Source organism: Oncorhynchus clarkii, chromosome 13 (genome assembly GCF_045791955.1).
Source record: "Oncorhynchus clarkii lewisi isolate Uvic-CL-2024 chromosome 13, UVic_Ocla_1.0, whole genome shotgun sequence".
NCBI classification, from domain to species: Eukaryota; Metazoa; Chordata; class Actinopteri; order Salmoniformes; family Salmonidae; genus Oncorhynchus; species Oncorhynchus clarkii.
Genome location: NC_092159.1, coordinates 45417254 through 45445053, shown reverse-complemented (window position 1 = coordinate 45445053; position 27800 = coordinate 45417254). Strand labels below are relative to the sequence as shown.

The window sequence follows — 27800 nt, the reverse complement described above, 5'->3', positions numbered from 1 at the left end:
TATGTATGTATGTATGTATGTATGTATGTATGGATGGATGGATGTATGTATTTTTGTATGTATCTATCTATCTATGTATGTATGTATGTATGTATGTATGGATGGATGGATGGATGGATGGATATATATTGTCCTTCATACACTCTTAGTGCCTCATATGATTTTTAAGATAAAACCACACCCAACTCAGCTTCTGATTAACACCAGAGATGATTTCCTGTCACAGTCAGGAACCAGTTGAATCATATTTGATCAGAGGATAAAGTAGAAGCACAGAGCTAATCTGTGACCAAGGTGAGAGAGTGAAACCTGAATGCATGCTCTTTGTCTCCCTCCACAGCTGCTTTGCCAAGTTACATCAGGCCAGGCTTTCTGGAGGCACTGTTAATGCTAAGAACAAGGAAAATAAGAAAATCCTTCAAACAGTCAAGCGCTGTCTTTCCGTTGTCAATGAGGACTATGAGGAAGACTATGAACAGGTAAGATATTATTTGCTAAAAGACTCACTTAACAATAAACCTGGGACAAGTGACAGTGTTTTTCCTCAGCTCTGTTTCAGTTGTAATTGTTGATGTATTTTCTGCTTCTTTCCCATTCTTCTCTTAGGATGCCCATGAATGTGTGTTGCTCCTCCTCTTTCAGCTGAAGGAGGAGGGTATGGCATTAAAGGGCTCACCAGAGCCATACACCTGCCCCGTGAAGCAGTTAGAATTCAAGCTGAAGACTTCCCGTACCTGCACCAGGTAACAGCTGTCATTTGTATACGGTGTACCTTGATGTCGTCATCACATTTGTGAAGAGGTTTAATGTCAGCATAACATGCAGGATACAGAGGTAAAGCATTAAGATAGTGTGTAGAGGGATCAAAAGGTTTGTGTTGGATAGCTGATGCATTTCTCTCCGTACTTCTGAAGCTGTGGAGTTATAGTGTATGGTCAGGAGGATTACAATCACTTGTCCCTGAGCCTGAGCCATTACCTGCCACACAGCCTGGACCTCTACTTTAAGGTCAGCACTTAGCTTAAACCAAGAGTTAGTATGTCAAGGAACACTATCATTAATGTCATAATGTTCATAATTGTATTGCTATCCTTTGTCACCTAGCCATCTGCGTTAGAGTGTGCATGCAGGGTGTGCTCAGGCAGCATGGCATCTGTGACTAGGCACTTCCTCACGCTGCCCCGGTGAGTCCCCCCATCATCATCTCAGATTACAATTGACAGTCCTGATCTAACTCACCAAACTGGGTTATTGATTTGAGTACAAGACTGATTCCTTTGTCTGTGTGAATGCCTGCCTGGTCGTCTGTGTCTGTGAATGCCTGCCTGGTCGTCCGTCCATCCGCCCGCCCACCCGCCCGCCCGCCCGCCTGCCCGCCCGCCCGCCTGCCTGCCTGCCTGTCTGCCTGTCTCTGAGCAGGGTCCTAATGCTTCATATCAAGCGATTTACTGCAGGCAACTGGGAGCCAGAGAAGGTGGATGATCCCATGTCCATCCCTGCAGAAATAACCCTCCCAGCCGTATGTGGGAAGAAGACAGCCCATGTCCAGTATGGAGCCAGGTTGGTTTACACTCTGTTTGGGGACATTGCACATTGAGTAGCCAACACACACCATGATTTTCACACACTAGATATTTTTTTTTCAATGCCATCAATTTACACAGGGCAAGCTCCCTGGGGAAAAACAACATGGACAACAAACCTGCAAACTCCCCGAAAGGCACCCTTGATAGACCAGGTAGGACATTGTGTTACTGACATCATGCATAATACCCTCTCATGAAACAGGACTGTTGAGGAAAGCAAGTCGGAAGCTGAAGTTAAAAGTGAATTTGTTGATAGGTTTCCACTTCACTTTCTGGTTTGTATTTACACTATATTTGATATACCCCCACCAGCTTCAAATTCCTCTGAACAGCTAGAGAAACCAGCTGACAGTGAGGAAAAGCAGCAGGCAGCCGCTGTGGTGAGGAGAGAGAGAGAGAGAGAGAGAGAGAGAGAGAGAGAGAGAGAGAGAGAGAGAGAGAGAGAGAGAGAGAGAGAGAGAGAGAGAGAGAGAGAGAGAGAGAGAGAGAGAGAGACTTTTTGACTTTTGGTCTTTCTTTATTGAAACATTCTCAATTCATTTAAAACTCACCCCCCCACTCCTAAAATAAAAAAATAAATAAAAAAATAAATAAAAAATATATCCTGTACTGCATTCATGTACCATACTCATCTTTCCATCTACCACATGATACAAAAACCCATACACAAAAAACCCTCTCCTACAACCGTATATCCAAAACATCTTCCCCAGCAATACAGACAGCCCCCCCAACACACCATATCTCCTCAAACATCTCCACACATTTGATCATTTTATAGAACTCAAACTCAACCCTAAGGCGCGCAGAGACCATCCCATTAAACAGTAGTAAAGGGTCTGTTATCCCCCCACCTTTAACCCTGTTCCTCCTTGTTAGCCAAATAGCTAACTTTGCCTGAGCAAACAGAAAATTCAACAAAACACATTTTTCTTTCTCCTTACTCGAATACCTGTATCCCATTATAAACATCCCAACAGCAAAAACCACCCCCAACCTGTCACACAGACATTCCAACAGAGACATTAATGGCATTAACCTGGTGCACACAGAAAACACATGAATTACAGTTTCTTTCATTTGACAGAAAGGACACCCCTGCCCAATTCCCGGATCAACCCGTGCCAACCAGCTGTTAGTGGCCAGGGCTCCATGAAGAACCCTCCACTGGAGGTCCCCTGACCTCTTTGGTACTGGGGGTTTGTAGAGCGCCCTCCATCTAAAACCCACCATACTCTCCGCCCCACATACCCCCTGCCACTGATGTGCCTTCACTCCTGTTAGGCTTCTAATGCTCCTAACCTTAACGCAGAGGTTGTAGAGGGCTTTACCTCCCACCCCCTCAAACTCCCCCAGGCTCGGAGTGTTAAAATCTAACAAGTCCTCCAGACCCCCTTGCCAGTCTCCAGTCTCTGCCATCACCTGCAGTGGCGGGAACATTGGTGGCCCCTCTCCCTTTGGCCTCTCAAACACCCCCCTTACCGGCTCAGACAGTGCCTCCTGGACCTCCTCCAGGAATCTCTCCAGCAGCCTAAGAGACGTTATTCCTGTTTGTTGCGCCAAGACCTCCGGGGTTTTCCACCCCTCCTCTCCCAGCAGTCTCAGGTCACCCAGCCTTTGTAAACCCCCTGCCATCAATTGCCTCTGCAGGGTGGCCGACTGAACCGATCTCAAAGGGATGGCTGGGTTGTGGAAGATAGGCTCCTCCCACACCCACTGCCCAGGCTCCACACCCCCTTCTCGTGTGGGCCTTAGCAGCTGCCAGGCCCTCAGCACCGCAGAGTAAAACTCTGAGAGACCTGCTGTACTCAGCCTCTCCAGCTTCATGAGGAACAGCTGCCGGTCCAACCCTAATCCGCCAGCTCTCCTCAGCAGCGCGCATGCTGGTTCCCTCCAGCCAACATCAGTGTGGTACAGCAGTCTCTGCACCGCCTTTAGTCGGAAAGCAGCCATCCTGCTCTCCAGCTCCACCAGGCCCTGTCCTCCTTCGTGGACGGTCATGTACAAAACTGCTGCCTTCAGCCAGTGATGTCCCGACCAAAAGAAGTCCACCAGCTTGCGTTGCAGGTCTGCAAGCAGACCGGCGGGGGGGTTGAGGACAGCCAGTTTATGCCACAAGGAAGATGCCACCAGGTTGTTGATTATCAGCACCCTCCCTCTATATGACACTTGGGACAGGAGCCACCTCCACCTGGCCAGTCTTGACACCACTGCCTGTGACAGCCCCTCCCAGTTCTTGCTGACCCACCTCTCCGAGCCCAGGTACACCCCCAACACTTTAAGCCCTTCACAACCCCACTGCAAACCCCCTGGAAGCAGAGGAGGAGCCCTATCCCCCCATGCCCCACATAACAGAGCTTTGCTCTTTCCCCAGTTTACCTTAGCTGATGAAGCTCCCTCGTACACCTTCAGACTAGTCTCTAGTTCCTGCATATCTTGCCCATCCCTGACCATCACAGAAACATCATCTGCATATGCTGAGACTGCTATTCCTGTCACCACATCCATGCCTGTCCAGCACACTCCCCGCAGTCTCCTGCGTAGCAGTCCTAAAAAAGGCTCAATGGCTAGTGTGTACAGCTGCCCAGATAGAGGGCATCCTTGTCTAATACCCCGTCTCACCCAGACTGGCCTACTGAGCCCCCCTCCCACCTTAACCATACATGACGCCCCAGCATACAACAGCTTCACACAGGTCACAAACCTCTTCCCAAACCCAAACACAGACATCACATTAAACAGATACTCATGATCCACTCTATCAAAAGCCTTCTCTTGATCTAAAGAGACCAGTCCAAAGTTCACATTAGAACCTCTCGACAAGTCCAACATGTCCCTAATCAAGAACAAGTTGTCCGTGATTGAGCGTCCCGGTACACAATATGTCTGGTCCTTGTGTATTATAGAGTCCAGATGGGACTTCAGTCTGTTAGAGAGGACCTTGGCAAAAATCTTGTAGTCCGCACAGAGTAATGCCACAGGCCTCCAGTTCTTAAGTTCACACAAGTCCCCTTTTTTGGGCAGGAGAGTCAGAGCCGCCCGACGGCAGCTCATCGGCAACTCTCCTACCCCGACGCATTCACGCAACACGCAAAATAAATCCTGTCCAATTGTTCCCCAGAATTTTTTGTAAAATTCCACTGGAAGTCCATCGACCCCAGGTGCACGACCGGGGGACATCTGGGTTACTGCCTCTGCCAGTTCATGTGACAACAGAGGAATGTCCATTTCATCCCTCTGTGCCCGAGAGAGCTTAGGGAGTCCTGCGAACAAGACCTGAGCACACATAGGATCACACATTTCTGCCCTATACAATTCAGTATAAAACTCCACAGTCCGCTCCCGCATCTCCCCCACCACAGAGGTCACCCGCCCATCAGACAGCCGTAGACAATGCATACCCTTGGCTTCACTGCTCTGTCTTTCCAAACCAAAGAAGAAGGAGCTGGGAGCATCCATCTCCTTGAGCATGGAGAACCTAGCTCTTACAAGTGCTCCCTTTGCTTTAACCTGGAAAAAACTGCCCAGGTCCCTACGTAATTCGGCTAAGTTAGCCTGGAGGCCTACATTGCCTTGCCCCACCATCTCTACCTCCATCTCACTAATACACCGCTCTAGTTCCCCCAATACTCTCCTAGCCTCTGAGGATGAGAGAGCAGTATACTGTTGACAGAAAAGCCTAATTTGCACTTTCCCCACATCCCACCATTGACTCAGAGACTCATACTCCTCTCTTCGCTGCCCCCATCTTTCCCAAAAAGTCTGGAAACCTGAGCAAAAAGTGGCATCTTGTAAGAGCTTTACATTGAACTTCCAATAAGATGCCTGCCGGGGCCCTGGTGAAATAGACAGCCGAGCCATGGTTATGTGGTGATCCGAAAACCCCACTGGGAGAATGGTAGCACCCAGTAGCCTATTGCTCTGATTCCTGGACATGTAAAAACGATCAAGTCGAGCTGCACTCACCCTAGCCCCAAAAACCTTCACCCACGTATACTGTCTTGTGTTTGGATGTTTAGTTCTCCAAACATCCACTAGGTCAAACTGATTAAAGATATCCCTTAACACTCCCACTGACACTGAATGAGGCTCTTCCCCATTTCTGTCTTTTGTAAAATCCATTGTACAGTTCCAGTCACCTCCGATCACCAGCGTCTCCTCAGGCGCTACTTGTGAGAGTTCCTGTCTAAGACTCCCAAATAGAACCCCTCTTTCTCTCCCTGTGTTAGGCGCATACACATTTATAAAGACAAAACACATGTTGTTAATTTCTGCTTTAACAACAAGCAACCTACCCCTACACACCTCCTTTGAGGAGCAAATTTTTACAGCCAGACCCGGTGCAAAAAGGACTGCCACCCCTGCACTAAGATTTGTCCCATGGCTCAACACACTTGCCCCTTTCCACCAGAGCCCCCAATCAACTTCATTCACCACATCACTATGCGTCTCCTGCAGAAACAACACCTGTACTTTTTTTTGTTTTACATATTCACCCAACACACTCCTCTTTCCCGCATCTCTGGCGCCATTTATATTGAGCGAGCCTACCCGAAGAGTCTCCATAAGAAGTGGGAGAAAAGCCAGCAGAGAAATAGACCAATAGCAAAGCTCAAAAAGCCCCAGTGTCAGTAAGAAATTAAACATTTAAACAGTGTCTGAAGGTAAACCTTTACGCACTGTTGTGACCCACTTCCTCAACCTAAACCGTTTCCTGGGTGAGAGGACTCCATGCCCCTCATTTCTCATAGCATGTTGTACTGATCTTACAAACTTTCTAGGATCAGGAAAAAAAGCCTCAAGATTAACTTTTTTCCCCTTAGTCTCATTCAGGAACCTTGTCAGTTCTCTCAACGTGTACTTAGACCCCTCGGGTTGACTGGCTGTCAGCTCCGGGCCAATTGAAGAGGAGTCTGAAAAAAATAACTCCTCATCCTCTTCCTCAGACTCACTTTCCTCCTCTTCTCTATCTCCCACCCTGACCACCTGCCCTTTCTCTCTGGTTAGGGCCTCACCCACAGCAACAGGCAACATTTCCATGGTGCCTTTGTCCACACCCTTTTTCTTTTTCCTCTTGACACCCTCCTCCTCCCCCCCTAATCTCTTACACTTCCCCACTATACTCTCCTCATCCACTAGAATAACCTGACTAGACGCAGTATCATCTGCACCACCCTCCATAGCATGACTAGGGCCAGCCTCAGCTACACCACCCTCCATAGCATGACTAGGCCCAGCATCATCTGCACCACCCTCCATAGCATGACTAGGGCCAGCCTCAGCTACACCACCCTCCATAGCATGACTCGGCTCAGCATTATCTGCACCACCCTCCATAGCATGACTCGGCCCAGCATCATCTGCACCACCCTCCATAGCATGTCTAGGCCCAGCCTCAGCTACCCCACCATCTCTAGCCTGACTAGACCCAGCCTCTGCTTCTCCACCATCTCTAGCCTGACTAGACCCAGCCTCCACTACCCTACCATCTCTAGCCTGACTAGACCCAGCCTCTGCTTCTCCACCATCTCTAGCCTGACTAGACCCAGCCTCCACAACCCTACCATCTCTAGCCTGACTAGGCCCAGCCTCATCTACACCACCATCTCTAGACTGACTAGACCCAGCCTCTGCTTTCTGCATCTCCTTACCCCCTGCATTTTGACCTCGATTTCCCCCACCTGCCGTTGTACCTTCACCTTGTCTATGGCCTTTATGTGGGCACGCAAAACTCTTGTGCCCCAAATCCCCACATTCAAAACACCGTAGACTATCTGTGCTGGCAAAACCGGCATAGAGCCCCTCCCCATGCCTCACTTTAAAATGCACATTTAGCTGTTGCTCATTATTGTTCAGAAACATAAACACTTGCCTCCTGAACGAAACAACGTGCTTAACGGCATCTGCCTGAAAACCTGCTGACAGTACACGGAAACCGCTAGCAAACTTACCAAAACGACTCAGCTCTTTCCTAATTTGATCATCCGTAATAAACGGAGGCAAATTTGCCACTACAACTCTTGTTGAAGGGGTAGAGAGAGGTGAAATTGACACCAACACATCCCTTACAAATATTCCGCTAGCAATTAGCCTACCGACCAAATTAGCCCTTTTCATGAACACAACCACAGCTTTGTTCATTCTAGAAGCAGAATGTATAAACTCAGCTCCTACCTGTTCACCGACCGCGAGCAGAACCTCCTCCACCTTAACTCCGTTCTCAGGAACACACCTGAATCCATGCTGTATCGACAGCGTCTCCTCCGCGCTAGGCTGAGAAGCCATTGCGCACACTACACCTTCCAACCCCCAGGAAAGTTACTCTGTCCTCTTCCACCCTAACTTTGAAAAAGAAAACCTTGGATACCGCTAAAAACAAATATTTCATTAACCCTCCACCATAGAAAATAACATGTAAATAAAAGAATCAAGAAAGTTAGTTAGGATAGAGCTTTCCACACCAAACACTCAAACTCCAAAAAACTCCCAGCATGCACCGAGAGAGAGAGAGAGAGAGAGAGAGAGAGAGAGAGAGAAAAATAAATAACAGATAATTAGATCCAGTTGAGATAGTGGGCGGATCAAGATAAGGCAGTTATAGAAGGCACCCCTATCCTGTAGACAAAATAACAATCCTATTATTAAATGTGTTTCCTTACAGAGACACCAGCCAGACAACATCTACAAATTGTCAAGTGTGATCTCACATCTGGGAGACAACATGTATACAGGTATGCAGGCATGCAGGTATGCAGGCACGCAGGTATGCAGGCACGCACACACAATTCTGAAAGCTTAATGTACACTCTATTTTGTTTCCCTTGTTCCCTAGGCCACTACATCAGTGATGTTTTGGACAGCCGTGGCAGTGGGTGGCTCTGCCTGGATGACGCACATGTCTTGAGGACAGATGAGGCCACTGTGCTGAAGGCGATTGCACAGACTGCCTACATCCTGTTCTATGTCTGCAGGTAAGGCTCTAGGCCACAAATTTGAGAAGAATGTCACAAATGGAGTCAATGACGACAATCAGTCATCAAGAAGAAAAAAAAGGTTTTACCAAAGCTAGAAAGATGATTCATTGACCACGCATTAAGAGTTATCCCTTTAACCTGTAATCCCTCTGTATGTGTTATATTTCAGACATTGTATGTACATGTAAGATCTCCCTGTCATTTCTCATTGAAGTGGAGCAGGTGAAGGAGACCAGGCCCCTCACTACCAGGAGAAGGACCAGGAGAACCCATCATTAAACTCAGGGAGAGGCACAGCGCTCAGGGACCACCTGGAGTAGCACCTACCACACACCAAGAAACATCAGATGAATCAAATTAGGCTGCCCTACACCACCCTCAACTGCCTTAGACCACCATAAAGCTGCCCTAGACCACCATCAGGCTGCCCATCACCACCATCAAGCTGCCCTAGACCACCATCAGACTGCCCTACACCACCATCAAGCTGCCCTAGACCACCATCAAGCTGCCCTACACCACCATCAAGCTGCCCTAGACTACCATCAAGCTGCCCTACACCACCATCAAGCTGCCCTACACCACCATCAAGCTGCCCTAGACCACCATCAACTGCCTTAGACCACCATCAAGCTGCCCTAGACCACCATCAATTCTCCCTACACCACCATCAAGCTGCCCTACACCACCATCAAGCTGCCCTACACCACCTTCAAGCTGCCCTAGACCACCATCAGACTATCCTAGACCACCTGGACATCAGGCTGCACTAGACCACCAGGCTGCCCTAGACCACCAGAAGAAACAGCCTACACCACAAAGCATGTACCCACTCTAGGCCATCTACTGTATGTTTACAATTATATAAATATAAAACATCTCACCGACCTAGTGCAATTAATGTTCTTTTACTGTACATGGTAGTGAATAAATGTACCTACAGTGCATTCAGAAAGTATTCAGATCCCTTGACTTTTTCCACATTTAGTTAAGTTACAGCCTTATTCTAAAATGGATTAATTTATTTTTTCTTCTTCTCATCAATCTACCCCATAATGACACCAAAAACAGGTTTTTAGATTTTTTTGCAAATTTATCAAGAAAGCATAAAGCTAAACTATCACATTTACATAAGAATTCAGACCCTTTACTCAGTACTTTGTTGAAGCATCTTTGGCAGCGATTACAGCCTCAAGTTTTCTTGGGTATGACGCTATAAGCTTAGCACATCTGTATTTGGGGAGTTTCTCTCATTCTTCTCTGCAGATCCTCTCAAGCTCTGTCGGGTTGGATGGGGAGCATCGCTGCACAGCTATTTTCAGGTCTCCAGAGATGTTCAATCAGGTTCAAGTCCGGGCTCTGGCTGGGCCACTCAAGGACATTCAGAGACTTGTCCCCAAGCCACCCCTGTGTTGTCTTGGCTGTGTGCTAAGGGTCGTTGTCCTGTTGGAAGGTGAACCTTCGCCCCAGTCTGAGATCCTGAACGCTCTGGAGCTGGTTTTCATCAAGCATCTCTCTGTACTTTGTGCCGTTCATCTTTCCCTCGATTCTGACTAGTCTACCAGTCCCTGCTGCTGAAAAACATCCCCACAGCATGATGCTGCCACCACCATGCTTCACCGTAGAAATGGTGCCAGGTTTCCTCCAGACATGGCGAATGGCATTCAGGCCAAAGAGTTCAATCATCAGGTTCCTGATAGCTCAGTTTGGCCAGGCGGCCAGCTCTAGGAGTCTTTGGGGTTCCAAACTTCTTCCATTTAGGAATGATGGCGGACAATTCCTTCGACCTCATGGTTTGGTTTTTGTTCTGACATGCACTGTGAACTGGGGCCTTATATAGACCTTTCTTATACAGGCCTTTCTAATCGACCTGGCCGGGGTATCCTGGAAGGATATTGATCTCATCCCGTCAGTAGAGGATGCCTGGTTATTTTTTTTAAATGCCTTCCTACCCATCTTAAATAAGCATGCCCCATTCAAGAAATTTAGAACCAGGAACAGATATAGCCCTTGGTTCTCCCCAGACCTGACTGCCCTTAACCAACACAAAAACATCCTATGGCATTCTGCATTAGCATCGAACAGCCCCCGTGATATGCAGCTGTTCAGGGAAGCTAGAAACCAGTATACACAGGCAGTTAGAAAAGCCAAGGCTAGCTTTTTCAAGCAGAAATTTGCTTCCTGCAACACTAACTCAAAAAGTTCTGGGACACTGTAAAGTCCATGGAGAATAAGAACACCTCCTCCCAGCTGCCCACTGCACTGAAGATAGGAAATACTGTCACCACTGATAAATCCACTATAATTGAGAATTTCAATAAGCATTTTTCTACGGCTAGCCATGCTTTCCACCTGGCTACTCCTACCCTGGTCAACAGCACTGCACCCCCCACAGCAACTCGCCCAAGCCTTCCCCATTTCTCCTTCTCCCAAATCCAGTCAGCTGATGTTCTAAAAGAGCTGCAAAATCTGGACCCCTACACATCAGCCGGGCTAGACAATCTGGACCCCTTCTTTCTAAAATGATCTGCCGAAATTGTTGCCACCCCTATTACTAGCCTGTTCAACCTCTCTTTTGTGTCGTCTGAGATTCCCAAAGATTGGAAAGCAGCTGCGGTCATCCCCCTCTTCAAAGGGGGAGACACTCTTGACCCAAACTGCTACAGACCTATATCTATCCTACCCTGCCTTTCTAAGGTCTTCGAAAGCCAAGTCAACAAACAGATTACCGACCATTTCGAATCTCACCATACCTTCTCTGCTATGCAATCTGGTTTCAGAGCTGGTCATGGGTGCACCTCAGCCACGCTCAAGGTCCTAAACGATATCTTAACCGCCATCGATAAGAAACATTACTGTGCAGCCGTATTCATTGATCTGGCCAAGGCTTTCGACTCTGTCAATCACCACATCCTCATCGGCAGACTCGACAGCCTTGGATTCTCAAATGATTGTCTCGCCTGGTTCACCAACTACTTCTCTGATAGAGTTCAGTGTGTCCAATCGGAGGGTCTGCTGTTCGGACCTCTGGCAGTCTCTATGGGGGTGCCACAGGGTTCAATTCTTGGACCGACTCTCTTCTCTGTATACATCAATGATGTCGCTCTTGCTGCTGGTGAGTCTCTGATCCACCTCTACGCAGACGACACCATTCTGTATACTTCTGGCCCTTCTTTGGACACTGTGTTAACAACCCTCCAGGCAAGCTTCAATACCATACAACTCTCCTTCCGTGGCCTCCAATTGCTCTTAAATACAAGTAAAACTAAATGCATGCTCTTCAACCGATCGCTGCCTGCACCTGCCCGCCTGTCCAACATCACTACTCTGGACGGTTCTGACTTAGAATACGTGGACAACTACAAATACCTAGGTGTCTGGTTGGACTGTAAACTCTCCTTCCAGACCCACATCAAACATCTCCAATCCAAAGTTAAATCTAGAATTGGCTTCCTATTTCGCAACAAAGCATTCTTCACTCATGCTGCCAAACATACCCTTGTAAAACTGACCATCCTACCATCCTCGACTTCGGCGATGTCATTTACAAAATAGCCTCCAATACCCTACTCAACAAATTGGATGCAGTCTATCACAGTGCAATCCGTTTTGTCACCAAAGCCCCATATACTACCCACCATTGCGACCTGTACCCTCTCGCTGGCTGGTCCTCGCTTCATACTCGTCGCCAAACCCACTGGCTCCATGTCATCTACAAGACCCTGCTAGGTAAAGTCCCCCCTTATCTCAGCTCGCTGGTCACCATAGCATCACCCACCTGTAGCACGCGCTCCAGCAGGTATATCTCTAGGGTCACCCCCAAAACCAATTATTTCTTTGGCCGCCTCTCCTTCCAGTTCTCTGCTGCCAATCACTGGAACGAACTACAAAAATCTCTGAAACTGGAAACACTTATCTCCCTCACTAGCTTTAAGCACCAACTGTCAGAGCAGCTCACATATTACTGCACCTGTACATAGCCCACCTATAATTTAGCCCAAACAACTACCTCTTTCCCTACTGTATTTATGTTATTTATTTATTTTGCTCCTTTGCACCCCATTATTTTTATTTCTACTTTTCACATTCTTCCACTGCAAATCTACCATTCCAGTGTTTTACTTGCTATATTGTATTTACTTTGACACCATGGCCTTTTTTTGCCTTTACCTCCCTTCTCTCACCTCATTGGTTCAAACACTATACACTTTTTTCCCCCTCATGTCTTTATTGAGAAGTGTCTTTCAAAAAAAACAGATGAACCTTTTTTCGCCCAATTTGTTCTGGCTTAAAATAATAATAAAGGCCTCAAATATGTAATTAGTCATTTACAAAATGGTCATTTATGTTTAACATTTAATAATCAAGGCATCAACAAGTGTGCATATTCAAATTGATTGATTGCTCTACCCTGAACCACTGAATTAAAACCAACGCTCTAACACTCAATAAAACTTCAATAAAAGATGAATTACCCTTCTGTAAATCATGCTAATATTATTCAGCCATTTGAAATGCATTGAAATGAAGGTGACACGAGATGTCAAAGAGACCTTTTTGAGTTAAGTATTTTGTACATGGTACAGAAAACATAACTGAATAGCCAGAATTATACATAGCAATATTATAGTATGTCAAGCACACATTCGGTCTGTCTTTCTAAAAAAAAGGGCCTTTGCTCCAAGTCTGACAAACCTAATTCCACACATTATCGTACACCACTTAAAGTAGATTGATATGTCAAATATAAAATGGTGGGTTATTGGACAAGGTTATATTGGTAAAGTTAACAGGGTCTTTTGCTGGTCATATATATAGGGGGAATGCTGAGGCAACATGGCGTGGTACAATCTAATTCACTACAAACCTGCTACCAAAGAGTTAGTCACATAGTTATTTTTATACTAAACTAAGTGGATTGCAGTATCTCTATGACAGTGGTGGTTTTGATGAAAAAAATTCAGTGGGATCGTCATTTAGGCTACCATTTAAAAATAATTCCCTCGCTTATGCTGTGCTTTGTTTTACATATCCTGGTCCAATACTGTACAATCATGAAAGACACATGTTTTTACCGACTTGTGTGCAGTCGTCCACCTGTGTGCCAGTAAACCAGCTGAAATGACAGTGGTTAATTCTAGCTAGAGGGCTGTTTGATTCTAATGGCTGTTCCAGGGAAGTAGCTTAACATAATTATGGTAAACTCCTGCTATTTGTTTTCGAGTGCCTATGCACACTCAGACGCCTATGCAATTTAAATGCACTTTTATCTGCAATTGATGTTAAAAACGAATCCAAGGATTGATGTGCGGTATATTCATATGGAGGAGATGATGGATTTGCTTGGCCCTGCAGCTTGCCATAGAGGGGTAAGGCAGAGTAGTGGGGTCCACTGCTGGTGTCTGGGGTTAGGAGGACAGGGGTAAGGTTTGTGGGGGCGGAGGCCATGCTGCATGTGGGCTGTAGGGAGCGCGTCTACTCTAGTTGGGGAGCTGCTGGCGTCTCGTTGGCATTGGCATCCGTGGTCTTGTTTTCCACCTCATCGTCGGATAGGAGGTCGAGCGATGTTCCCTCCACCTGCAGCTGACGCCTGCCCGAGCGGCTGGAGGAGAAACTGATGGGGCCTCCACGCCTGCAGGGGACAGAGGGGGCCAGGAGAGGTATTAGTAACAAGGACCATCAATTTGGCCAATATACACAACTGTTTGTGTGTGTGTGGGGGGGGCTCTAAATACCTGAGGCGGCTCTTGAGTGTGTTGACCTCACGGCTGAGACCCTCGCTGCTCTCAGTGGCATCGTCCAGCTCCCTCTGCAGCTTCCTGCGGTAGGCGTTGGCACGTGTCGTCTCCTCCTCAAGCTGCCTCTTCAGCTGCTTCATGCGAGAGTTGGCCTTCTCACTCTGACCCAGCCAGGTGTCACAACAGACATCAACAATGATGAACAGTCAATACTAATACTTACAATACTCAGCAGTCCTATGGTCCAATGGTTACTGGAAAGAACCTACTGTAGGAAAGACTCCAATCCTAAATCTTCACACCTATCCAATCCTGTCCCACCTTTGCGAGTTGTACTGAATTGGATAGAATTCCTTCTTTAGCTGTGGAACATCTTAAAAATGGACTATGCAGAATTCACCTAATTTCTGTTTGTGCCAAAACAAGCAGTCATTGTGTAGAGAATCCATAACCAAAAATCTATATATTTTCAGCTGTTGTACAAACCCGAAGGTAAAAGACGCAAAAACTAAACATAACGGAAAGCATAGAAATGGAGCACTTAGAACGGATCTATCGCTTCTTAGACTTGTTTTCAATGAGAATTAAATATCTATAACTCAAATTTCTATATTCATTTGGTTAAGTCTCCCAAAAAGTTACATATTGTAGCTTTAATATCTGGGACGTCCAAACTTCCGTGACAAGCTCCTCACCTGTTCCTTGTACTGGTTGGAATGGCAGCGCCCGTCCTCCACCTGCATGCACACCTCCTTCAGCTTCTTCTCTGTCCTTCTCACAAGCTTATTGGCCGCTGCTCGCTCCCTGATAGGAGGACAGAGGAATGAGGTCATAGGACAGTTAGAGCACCACAGGAACCGCACTGTAACAAAGGCTGTCAGTCATAGATCTTCAAGTACATTTCTTAAGATTGCTTTTGACTCATTACATTGATCACGTTAAGATTTAGATCACATTCAAGAACCTCTCTTCCAACGGGCTGAGCTTGTTCTAAGGCCCTCATGAACTCCTCCTGAGTCTTGGTCTCCTATTTCACCTTGTCTAATAAGGTATGGAGTTGTTATAAGAGAGTTGCTGTGTTTCTCACTTAGCCTCCTGCTCCAGCTGCTCCTCCAGCTGCAGTATCTTGGCCTCCAGGGCGGTGATGGAGGCCTCAAACCGGCTCTTCACGGAACCCTCCAGCTCGCCCAGCTTGGCCCGCAAGTCCTTGTTCTGCCTCTCCAGCTGCTGGTGCGCATTTTCACTCTTCTGGGCCATGCTGCGCTCTGCCACAAGCTCCAGGGTCAGGGTGTCCACCTGGGGGAGGAGAGGAGGAAGATAGAGATGGAGAGAGGAAAACAGGGAATGAAGGAGAGAGGGGAAAGTGAGAGAGAGATAAGGGTACTTTTTATGGTAGGGCTGAATAATGGATTGTTCCCTGGTGGTAGTAGGATCTACAATCTACTCTGCGAGAACAAATGATGCTTTGCATTTATGTCATGATCTGTTGACAGTTGTGACTGGTGTGGTAGTGACCAACTGGGTTTACAGAACAGCAAATATACAACAAATGTACTAACGTTAGTATTTTTGTTTAGTTTACAGTCACTAGGCAGAGTGGCAACTTTTCAATGAGGTACGGTCAGAGATTAATAGATCCATCTGTGTTAAGGTGCTCCTAACAGTATACGCTGATGAAGACAGCTTGTCGGTCGGAAAGGTTGGATATTAGGTTATCAAATTATTGAGTCTGCGCTAGAGTGTGCAGCTCTCCTTTTCAAAGGTCCTCCTAACAACTATTGCAAAGCTATGTTCGATCTGTATCAGATCAGCGTCAACTGAAGTGGAATATGCATTTTACGTTCCATAATTGTAACGATTCTCCTCGTAGGTGGAAGGAGGAGCGAACCAAAGCACAGCACAGCGTGGTAAGTGTTCATCTTATTTAATGATGAAAGAACACTTCAAAATACAAAACAACAAAGTGAAAACCGAAACAGTTCTGTCTGGTGCAGACACACAAAGACTGAAAATAACCACCCACAAAACAAAAAGGAAAACAGGCTAACTAAAGATGGTTCTCAATCAGGGACAACAATTGACAGCTGCCTCTGATTGAGAACAATATCAGGCCAAATACAGAAATAGAAAATCATAGAAAAACTAACATAGACAAACCACCCAACTCACGCCCTGACCATACTAAAACAAAAGACAAAACAAAGGAACTAAGGTCAGAACCTGACAATAATAAAATGTTACTCTAAAGTATCTTAAGAAGATAGAAGCTAATAAATATGTTTTATGTTTACTGTATATTGTATAGGCTGTAAATGTGCCTTTACGTTTGTCTATTAATGGCAGCACCAATTCATCGAGTCAAATTCTGTGAATGTGTGAATGTAGGCCACTTGGCCAATAAAAGTTGTTTTGATTCTGATAGACAGTAACGTTACTTCGAATGTCCTAGCCTCTTCCCATATCCCATACAATCACGCGTCAGTGGCCCAGGGAGCGTGGGAGAAAGATAACCCAATGTTTTCTCAATAAAAAACAGGTGTATTGGCAAGAACCTAGTTATTTTGTATATTTTATGAAATAGGAATAACTCTGAATACACGATGAATTAATTTTGTAAATTATTTTTCAACATTTTGGTGTGTGTGATTTGTTTACTATTTATGCTGGTAACGCGTAGACAGGCGCATCATAATTTGGTTTATGACATCACAATGTGAAATGGACAACATATTTTGATGTTCTGTAAAATAAGGCACAGTCTACAAATACACTGAAATGGGATGTTTGTGTTGCTGTAAAAAGGTATGTGTCAATTCTGGGCGAGAATTTGTCTAATTCTGTTACAATTTAGAGTATATTCTATTCTTTTCAGCTATTACTAGTTGTTTCATTGTCTATTTATGTGTCCCAAATGGCAGGATTTGGGACAGAGGGTATAACTGTATGGTTACAATGGTTTTATTTTTCTAAACATGTATATTTGCTAATTGTTAGCCTATGATACAGAATTCAATATGATTGGGCAACGAGTTCTTTATTTTATGGTCAGATCATGTGGTTTGGGTGTGACATTTGCTGCTAGTTCAAATATAACATATATAATGTTTCTCCAAACAGAAAAAGAAGTGCAGAGTTCGCCTCGGGATTGGGAGCCGCTGTCCATCGCCGTTCCCAATCCCACCCAAACTGACGTCATTGGATGCCAGCATGGTAACTGCGTCAGTTTGGAAAAACCGGGAGAAGAAGAACGTAAAGGATCACCACCAACTTGATTCTTCCTTTGTCTCTTCTTTCCATTTGAAACCGTCTACAACATCTCTGACGCCCCTCGACCCCTTGTCTGGCCGAACATCAATCGGCACTCCCTCACCCCCCTCACCCCCTGGATCCCCTGTCAGATCCCCTTCCACTCTCTCCAAGTTCTTCGGCCTCTGTTCCCTCTCCTCTCTCCACATGTCATCTCTCTCTTCTTCTTCTTCTTCTTCAGTGGAAGGATCACAGACCTCCTCCCCTTTTAGTGCTTCTTCTGTTTCCCTGGCAGTCTCAACTCAGTTATCCTCCTCTGCCACTCCCCCCAGTCCTGCCTGCCCTTCTTCCACAACCCACGTCTCCTCCCCTGCCCCCCAGTCCTCCTCTCCAAACCCCCTGGACCACCATGGAGAGACCAACAAAGACAGTGAGACTGCCAGGTACTGCAGCCTGATATCACATTTCATGCCAACCAACACCATTAAATTGAAATGAAAAAGCCAATATAATATAGCTAACCTAATGCATATGTCTGTGTGTCTTTACAGAGATCTTATGAGCTCTGAGGTCAAAGAGGTGGGGGCAGTTGTTCCACAGACAAAGAGAATGGTACCCCTATTTGCTGGCATCGCAGGTCTGTAAACGGGTGCCATTTTTTGGTGCTACTTGTCTCAATTCATCTTTGACAAAGCTTCTCTCTTACCGCTCTCCGTCTCTCGGTCTCTCTCTGCAGAGGCCTCCATTGACCTGAAGGCTTCCTCTGTCTCCTTGGAGAGGTAAGTACTGTATACAATAGCCACCTTCATCTCACTCAACTCTACATAAGAGTGGTCACTCACACCATGACATGGTAAGGAATATCTGTATGCCTGTACATTAAAACAGTGTTCAAACAGACCGATTGGTGTTGAGCTACTGCTACTGAGGCCTCTACCCTGTCTCTCTTCCTCCAGGCCATTGGTCAGGTCTCGGGAAGCCATGGCTCGCCTTCCCAACCTGTTCAGCAAGAGTAGCACCCAGCTGGGGGAGCAGAGCTGCACAGGCGAGGGCGAAGACAACACCAAGCTCCTCGGGTAAACACACACACATCTACACACACACACATACACCTACTCTTATCTCTGAGCTCTGCTTTTTGTTTTAAATACAAATCCATTACAAATCCATTCATTAGTTTACCTTTGGTCCACAGTTCAGATATTAGTGTGTAACTGATGGCTTCTTTCCCACAGGTTGCCTAATATTGGCAACACCTGCTTCATGAACTCTGCTCTGCAGTGCCTGCTGGGGCTGCCAGCATTTTGCAGAGACATCCTGAGACAGCAGAACATCTGGAGTTCCTCCCCCTCTTCTAAACTGCTATGGTATACAGCCTCGCTCTCACCCTCCTGTCCCACCTGTACACACACTGACCCACCCACCTAGACGCTTATAGTTACAGTACACAAGTTCCGCCTCAATGTATGTGTCAGTGGAGGCTGCTGAGGGGAGGACGGCTCGTAATGATGTCTGAAACGGAGCAAATGGAATGGCATCAAACACATGGAAACCATATGTTTGATGTATTTGATAGCATTCCACTGATTCCTCTCCAGCCATTACCACGAACCCGTCCTCCCCAATTAAGGTGCCATCAACCTCCTGTGGTATGTATGTATGTATGTATGTATGTATGTATGTATGTATGTATGTATGTATATATGTATGTATCTATGTATGTATGTATGTATGTATGTATGTATGTATGTATGTATGTATGTATGTATGTATGCATGTATGTATGTACGTATGTATGTATATATGTATGTATGTATGTATGTATGTACGTATGTATGTATATATGTATGTATCTATGTATGTATGTATAAAAAACACAAATATAAATGCAACATGCAACAATTTCAAAGATTTTACTCAGTTACAATTCATATAAGGAAATCTATTGAAATAAATTCATTGGGACATAATCTATGGATTTCACGACTGAGCAAGGGTGCAGCCATGGGTGGGGCTGGGAGGGCATAGGCCCACCTACTGGGGAGTTAGGCCCAGCCGATCAGAATGATATTTCCCCACAAAAGGGCTTTATTACAGACAGAAATACTCCTCAGCACCCCCTCAGACGATGCCGCAGGTGAAGAAGCTGGATGTGGAGGTCCTGGGCTTGTGTGGTTACACGTGGTCTACGGTTGGGAGGCCGGTTGGACATACTGCTAAATTCTCTAAAACAATGTTGGAGATGGCTTATGGTATAGAAATGAACATTCAATTCTCTGGCAACAGCTCTGGTGGAGATTCCTGCAGTCAGCAGGCCAATTGCACACTCCCTCAAAACCTGAGACATCTGTGGTATTGTGTTGTGTAACAAAACTGCACATTTTAGAGTGGCCTTTTATTGTCCTCAGCACAAGGTGCACCCGTGTAATGATCATGCTGCTTAATCAGCTTCTTGATATGCCACCTGTCAGGTGGATGGATTATCTTGGCAAAGGATAAATGCTCACTAACAGATATGCAAACAAATCTGTGCACAGAAATACGATTTTTTGTGTGTATGGAAAATGTATGGGATCTTTTATTTCAGCTCATGAAACATGGGACCAACACTTCACATGTTGCATTTATATTTTTGTTCAGTATACTGTATGTATGTATGTATGTATGTTTGTATGTATGTATGTTTGTATGTATGTTTGTATCTATCTATCTATCTATCTATCTATCTATCTATCTATCTATGTATGTATGTATGTATGTATGGATGGATGGATGGATGGATGGATATATATTGTCCTTCGTACACTCAGTGTCTCATATGATTTTTAAGATAAAACCACACCCAACTCAGCTTCTGATTAACACCAGAGATGATTTCCTGTCACAGTCAGGAATCAGTTGAATCATATTTGATCAGAGGCTAAAGTAGAAGCACAGAGCTAATCTGTGGCCAAGGTGAGAGAGTGAAACCTGAATGCATGCTCTTTGTTTCCCTCCACAGCTGCTTTGCCGAGTTACATCAGGCCAGGCTTTCTGGAGGCACTGTTAATGCTAAGAACAAGGAAAATAAGAAAATCCTTCAAACAGTCAAGCGCTGTCTTTCCGTTGTCAATGAGGACTATGAGGAAGACTATGAACAGGTAAGATATTATTTGCTAAAAGACTCACTTAACAATAAACCTGGGACAAGTGACAGTGTTTTTCCTCAGCTCTGTTTCAGTTGTAGTTGTTGATGTATTTTCTGCTTCTTTCCCATTCTTCTCTTAGGATGCCCATGAATGTGTGTTGCTCCTCCTCTTTCAGCTGAAGGAGGAGGGTATGGCATTAAAGGGCTCACCAGAGCCATACACCTGCCCCGTGAAGCAGTTAGAATTCAAGCTGAAGACTTCCCGTACCTGCACCAGGTAACAGCTGTCATTTGTATACGGTGTACCTTGATGTCGTCATCACATTTGTGAGGAGGTTTAATGTCAGCATAACATGCAGGATACAGAGGTAAAGCATTAAGATAGTGTGTAGAGGGATCAAAAGGTTTGTGTTGGATAGCTGATGCATTTCTCTCCGTACTTCTGAAGCTGTGGAGTTATAGTGTATGGTCAGGAGGATTACAATCACTTGTCCCTGAGCCTGAGCCATTACCTGCCACACAGCCTGGACCTCTACTTTAAGGTCAGCACTTAGCTTAAACCAAGAGTTAGTATGTCAAGGAACACTATCATTAATGTCATAATGTTCGTAATTGTATTGCTATCCTTTGTCACCTAGCCATCTGCGTTAGAGTGTGCATGCAGGGTGTGCTCAGGCAGCATGGCATCTGTGACTAGGCACTTCCTCACGCTGCCCCGGTGAGTCCCCCCATCATCATCTCAGATTACAATTGACAGTCCTGATCTAACTCACCAAACTGGGTTATTGATTTGAGTACAATACTGATTCCTTTGTCTGTGTGAATGCCTGCCTGGTCGTCTGTGTCTGTCTGTGTGAATGCCTGCCTGGTCGTCTGTGTCTGTGAATGCCTGCCTGGTCGTCCGTCCATCCGCCCGCCCACCTGCCCGCCCGCCCGCCCGCCCGCCTGCCTGCCTGCCTGTCTGCCTGTCTCTGAGCAGGGTCCTAATGCTTCATATCAAGCGATTTACTGCAGGCAACTGGGAGCCAGAGAAGGTGGATGATCCCATGTCCATCCCTGCAGAAATAACCCTCCCAGCCGTATGTGGGAAGACAGCCCATGTCCAGTATGGAGCCAGGTTGGTTTACACTCTGTTTGGGGACATTGCACATTGAGTAGCCAACACACACCATGATTTTCACACACTAGATATTTATTTTCAATGCCATCAATTTACACAGGGCAAGCTCCCTGGGGAAAAACAACATGGACAACAAACCTGCAAACTCCCCGAAAGGCACCCTTGATAGACCAGGTAGGACATTGTGTTACTGACATCATGCATAATACCCTCTCATGAAACAGGACTGTTGAGGAAAGCAAGTCGGAAGCTGAAGTTAAAAGTATATTTGTTGATAGGTTTCCACTTCACTTTCTGGTTTGTATTTACACTATATTTGATATACCCCCACCAGCTTCAAATTCCTCTGAACAGCTAGAGAAACCAGCTGACAGTGAGGAAAAGCAGCAGGCAGCCGCTGTGGTGAGGAGAGAGAGAGAGAGAGAAAAATAAATAACAGATAATTAGAGATAGTTGAGATAGTGGGCGGATCAAGATGAGGCAGTTATAGAAGACACCCCTATCCTGTAGACAAAATAACAATCCTATTATTAAATGTGTTTCCTTACAGAGACACCAGCCAGACAACATCTACAAATTGTCAAGTGTGATCTCACATCTGGGAGACAACATGTATACAGGTATGCAGGCATGCAGGCACGCAGGTATGCAGGCACGCACACACAATTCTGAAAGCTTAATGTACACTCTATTTTGTTTCCCTTGTTCCCTAGGCCACTACATCAGTGATGTTTTGGACAGCCGTGGCAGTGGGTGGCTCTGCCTGGATGACGCACATGTCTTGAGGACAGATGAGGCCACTGTGCTGAAGGCGATTGCACAGACTGCCTACATCCTGTTCTATGTCTGCAGGTAAGGCTCTAGGCCACAAATTTGAGAAGAATGTCACAAATGGAGTCAATGACGACAATCAGTCATCAAGAAAAAAAAAAGGTTTTACCAAAGCTAGAAAGATGATTAATTGACCACGCATTAAGAGTTATCCCTTTCACCTGTAATCCCTCTGTATGTGTTATTTTTCAGACATTGTGTCACACCCTGACCTTAGTATTCTTTGTTTTCCTTGTCATGTTGGTTAGGTCAGGGTGTGACATGGGTGATTTTGTATGTGTTTTGTCTTATCTAGGGTTTTTTGTATGTTTATGGGGCTGTTTTCCTTTCTAGGTAAATTGTACGTCTATGGTTGCCTAGATTGGTTCTCAATTAGAGGCAGCTGTCTATCGTTGTCTCTGATTGGGAACCATATTTAGGCAGCCATATTCTGTGGGTATTTTGTGGGTGATTGTCTATGTTAGTTGCTTGTGTCAGAACAGTTCTTATTACAGCTTCACGGTCGTTATTCGTTTATTGTTTTGTATTCAGTGTTCAGTGCTTTCTTTAATTAAAACATCATCTAGCCCCCACTTCTTACGACGATCCTGACACATTGTATGTACATGTAAGAACTCCCTGTCATTTCTCATTGTAGTGGAGCAGGTGAAGGAGACCAGGCACCTCACTACCAGGAGAAGCACCAGGAGAACCCATCATTAAACTCAGGGAGTGGCACAGCGCTCAGGGACCACCTGGAGTAGCACCTACCACACACCAAGAAACATCAGATGAATCGAATTAGGCTGCCCTACACCACCATCAACTGCCTTAGAATACCATAAAGCTGCTCTAGACCACCATCAGTCTACCCTACTCCACCATCAAGCTGACCTACTCCACCATCAAGCTGCCCTACTCCACCATCAAGCTGCCCTACTCCACCATCAAGCTGACCTACTCCACCATCAAGCTGCCCTACACCACCATCAAGCTGCCCCAGACCACCATCAGGCTGCCCATCACAACCATCAAGCTGCCCTAGACCACCATCAAGCTGCCCTACTCCACCATCAAGCTGCCCTACTCCACCATCAAGCTGACCTACTCCACCATCAAGCTGCCCTACTCCACCATCAAGCTGCCCCAGACCACCATCAAGCTGCCCTAGACCACCATCAAGCTGCCCTAGACCACCATCAAGCTGCCCTAGACCACCATCAAGCTGCCCTAGACCACCATCAGTCTACCCTACTCCACCATCAAGCTGACCTACTCCACCATCAGTCTACCCTACTCCACCATCAAGCTGACCTACACCACCATCAAGCTGCCCTACTCCACCATCAAGCTGCCCTACACCACCATCAGTCTACCCTACTCCACCATCAAGCTGACCTACTCCACCATCAGTCTACCCTACTCCACCATCAAGCTGCCCTACTCCACCATCAAGCTGCCCTACACCACCATCAAGCTGCCCTACACCACCATCAAGCTGCCCTACACCGCCATCAAGCTGCCCTACACCACCATCAAGCTGCCCTACACCACCATCAAGCTGCCCTAGACCACCATCAAGCTGCCCTAGACCACCATCAAGCTGCCCTAGACCACCATCAAGCTGCCCTAGACCACCATCAAGCTGCCCTAGACCACCATCAAGCTGCCCTAGACCACCATCAAGCTGCCCTAGACCACCATCAAGCTGCCCTAGACCACCATCAAGCTGCCCTAGACCACCATCAAGCTGCCCTAGACCACCATCAAGCTGCCCTACACCACCATCAAGCCTCCCTACACCACCATCAAGCCTCCCTACACCACCATCAAGCCTCCCTACACCACCATCAAGCCTCCCTACACCACCATCAAGCCTCCCTACACCACCATCAAGCCTCCCTACTCCACCATCAAGCTGCCCTACTCCACCATCAAGCTGACCTACTCCACCATCAAGCTGCCCTACTCCACCATCAAGCTGCCCTACTCCACCATCAAGCTGACCTACTCCACCATCAAGCTGCCCTACACCACCATCAAGCTGCCCCAGACCACCATCAGGCTGCCCATCACAACCATCAAGCTGCCCTACTCCACCATCAAGCTGCCCTACTCCACCATCAAGCTGCCCTACTCCACCATCAAGCTGACCTACTCCACCATCAAGCTGCCCTACTCCACCATCAAGCTGCCCCAGACCACCATCAAGCTGACCTACTCCACCATCAGTCTACCCTACTCCACCATCAAGCTGACCTACACCACCATCAAGCTGCCCTACTCCACCATCAAGCTGCCCTATTCCACCATCAAGCTGCCCTACTCCACCATCAAGCTGCCCTACTCCACCATCAAGCTGCCCTACTCCACCATCAAGCTGCCCTACTCCACCATCAAGCTGCCCTACACCACCATCAAGCTGCCCTAGACCACCATCAAGCTGCCCTAGACCACCATCAAGCTGCCCTAGACCACCATCAAGCTGCCCTAGACCACCATCAAGCTGCCCTAGACCACCATCAAGCTGCCCTAGACCACCATCAAGCTGCCCTAGACCACCATCAAGCTGCCCTAGACCACCATCAAGCTGCCCTAGACCACCATCAAGCCTCCCTAGACCACCATCAAGCCTCCCTAGACCACCATCAAGCCTCCCTACACCACCATCAAGCCTCCCTACACCACCATCAAGCCTCCCTACACCACCATCAAGCCTCCCTACACCACCATCAAGCCTCCCTACACCACCATCAAGCCTCCCTACACCACCATCAAGCCTCCCTACACCACCATCAAGCCTCCCTACACCACCATCAAGCCTCCCTACACCACCATCAAGCTGCCCTACACCACCATCAGACTATCCTAGACCACCAGGACATCAGGCTGCCCTAGACCACCAAGACATCAGGCTTCCCTAGACCACCAGGGTGCCCTAGACCACCAGGCTGCCTTAGACCACCAGGACACCAGGCTGCCCTAGACCACCATCAATTCTCCCTACACCACCATCAAGCTGCCCTACACCACCATCAAGCTGCCCTACACCACCTTCAAGCTGCCCTAGACCACCATCAGACTATCCTAGACCACCTGGACATCAGGCTGCCCTAGACCACCAGGCTGCCCTAGACCACCAGAAGAAACAGCCTACACCACAAAGCATGTACCCACTCTAGGCCATCTACTGTATGTTTACAATTATATAAATATAAAACATCTCACCGACCGAGTGCAATTAATGTTCTTTTACTGTACATGGTAGTGAATAAATGTACCTACAGTGCATTCAGAAAGTATTCAGATCCCTTGACCTTTTCCACATTTAGTTAAGTTACAGCCTTATTCTAAAATTGGATTAAATTATTTTTTGTTCTTCTCATCAATCTACCCCATAATGACACCAAAAACAGGTTTTTAGATTTTTTTTGTCCAAATTTTTAAAGAAAACAAAAAGCTAAACTATCACATTTACATAAGTATTCAGACCCTTTACTCAGTACTTTGTTGAAGGACCTTTGGCAGCGATTACAGCCTCGAGTCTTAATGGGTATGACGCTATAAGGTTAGCACATCTGTATTTGGGGAGTTTCTCTCATTCTTCTCTGCAGATCCTCTCAAGCTCTGTCGGGTTGGATGGGGAGCATCGCTGCACAGCTATTTTCAGGTCTCCAGAGATGTTCAATCAGGTTCAAGTCCGGGCTCTGGCTGGGCCACTCAAGGACATTCAGAGACTTGTCCCCAAGCCACCCCTGCGTTGTCTTGGCTGTGTGCTAAGGGTCGTTGTCCTGTTGGGAGGTGAACCTTCGCCCCAGTCTGAGATCCTGAACGCTCTAGAGCTGGTTTTCATCAAGCTTCTCTCTGTACTTTGTGCCGTTCTTCTTTCCCTCGATTCTGACTAGTCTACCAGTCCCTGCTGCTGAAAAACATCCCCACAGCATGATGCTGCCACCACCATGCTTCACCGTAGAAATTGTGCCAGGTTTCCTCCAGACATGGCGCTTGGCATTCAGGCCAAAGAGTTCAATCTTGGTTTCATCAGACCATAGAATCTTGATTCTCATGGTCTGAGAGTCTTTAGGTGGCTTTTGGCAAACTCCAAGCGTGCTGTCATGTGCCTTTTACTGAGAAGTGGCTTCCGTCTGGCCACTCTACCATAAAGACCTGATTGGTGGAGTGCTGCAGAGATGCCTGTCCTTCTGGAGGTTTCTCTAATCTCTACAGAGGAACTCTGGAGCTCAGTCAGAGTGACCATCAGGTTCTTGTTCACCTCCCTGACCAAAGCTCTTCTTACCTGATAGCTCAGTTTGGCCAGGCGGCCAGCTCTAGGAGTCTTTGGGGTTCCAAACTTCTTCCATTTAGGAATGATGGAGGAAAATTCCTTCGACCTCATGGTTTGGTTTTTGTTCTGACATGCACTGTGAACTGGGACCTTATATAGACAGGTGTGTGCCTTTCCAAATCATGTACAAGTATTTCTGTTTTTTATTTTGTATAAATTTGCTACAATGTCTAAAAACCTGTCTTCACTTTGTCATTATGGGGTATTGTGTGTAGATTGATGATTTTTTATATCAATTTTGAATAAGGCTGTAACATAACAACATGTGGAAAAAGTCAAGGGGTGTGAATACGTTCTGAATGCGCTGTATAAGACGCAATCTCTATCATTCATTCATGTTGGGTAAAAAGTGGATAAAGTTAATATTACAACAATATTGTGTGTCTGTGCACAGTCTATCTACGCACTGTCGTGGAGGATCGTTTCAAAATATAACACTTACAAGAACTTGTGAATTCAATATTGGCTTTTCTTTTACAAGTATATCAGAAGCCAAGATGGTCCGCGGAACATACACTTTTCCAGAGCACTGGCTCTTGTATTTATACACACACAGCATATGAGTCCATTCCATATGTTTATGAAGGTACTTCCCTCAGGTCATCTGCCACCATTTTCTTTCAGTTCAGGCTTCCTATTTGTTCATGCCCAATAACGCCTGTATCCGCTCTTGATTAGATTACAATGGTGGCAGGACACTTTCTTGTCCTAAGAATAATATATGTACTATGTCTATATTCCCTCAGTTGGTCATTTGGCTGACACCCTCCTTTGTGTGTTCCTCTGACCTTGGTTTGTTCAGCTGTCCTATGCACTCGTGGCCTTGCTTTGGTTTCCTGTCCTATACAATAGAC

General features: G+C 46.4%; 2 protein-coding genes across 3 annotated transcripts in view; both read right to left on the bottom strand.

Moving 5' to 3' along the window:
* LOC139364864 (myosin-10-like) overlaps positions 1-27800 on the bottom strand; it is a 252191-nt gene that overhangs the window by 51989 nt on the left and 172402 nt on the right. The window lies entirely within an intron of this gene.
* On the bottom strand, positions 12840-17507 carry LOC139424154 (myosin heavy chain, embryonic smooth muscle isoform-like). Its single transcript, XM_071175844.1, has 5 exons — positions 17490-17507; positions 15386-15594; positions 14994-15102; positions 14296-14459; positions 12840-14192 (listed from the first exon to the last, which is right to left on the bottom strand). Exons 1-5 carry the CDS (start codon positions 17505-17507, stop codon positions 14036-14038), a joined length of 657 nt encoding a protein of 218 aa, XP_071031945.1. The 3' UTR covers positions 12840-14035.

Excerpts from the sequence above, each read along its gene's own strand:
- LOC139424154 (XM_071175844.1), bottom strand. Across the intron at positions 15,103-15,385 it reads CAGCTGGAGCAGGAGGCTAA|GGAGCGAGCAGCGGCCAATA; the intron begins GTGAGAAACACA and ends TCCTCCTATCAG. Across the intron at positions 14,193-14,295 it reads ACACTCAAGAGCCGCCTCAG|GCGTGGAGGCCCCATCAGTT; the intron begins GTATTTAGAGCC and ends TGTCCCCTGCAG.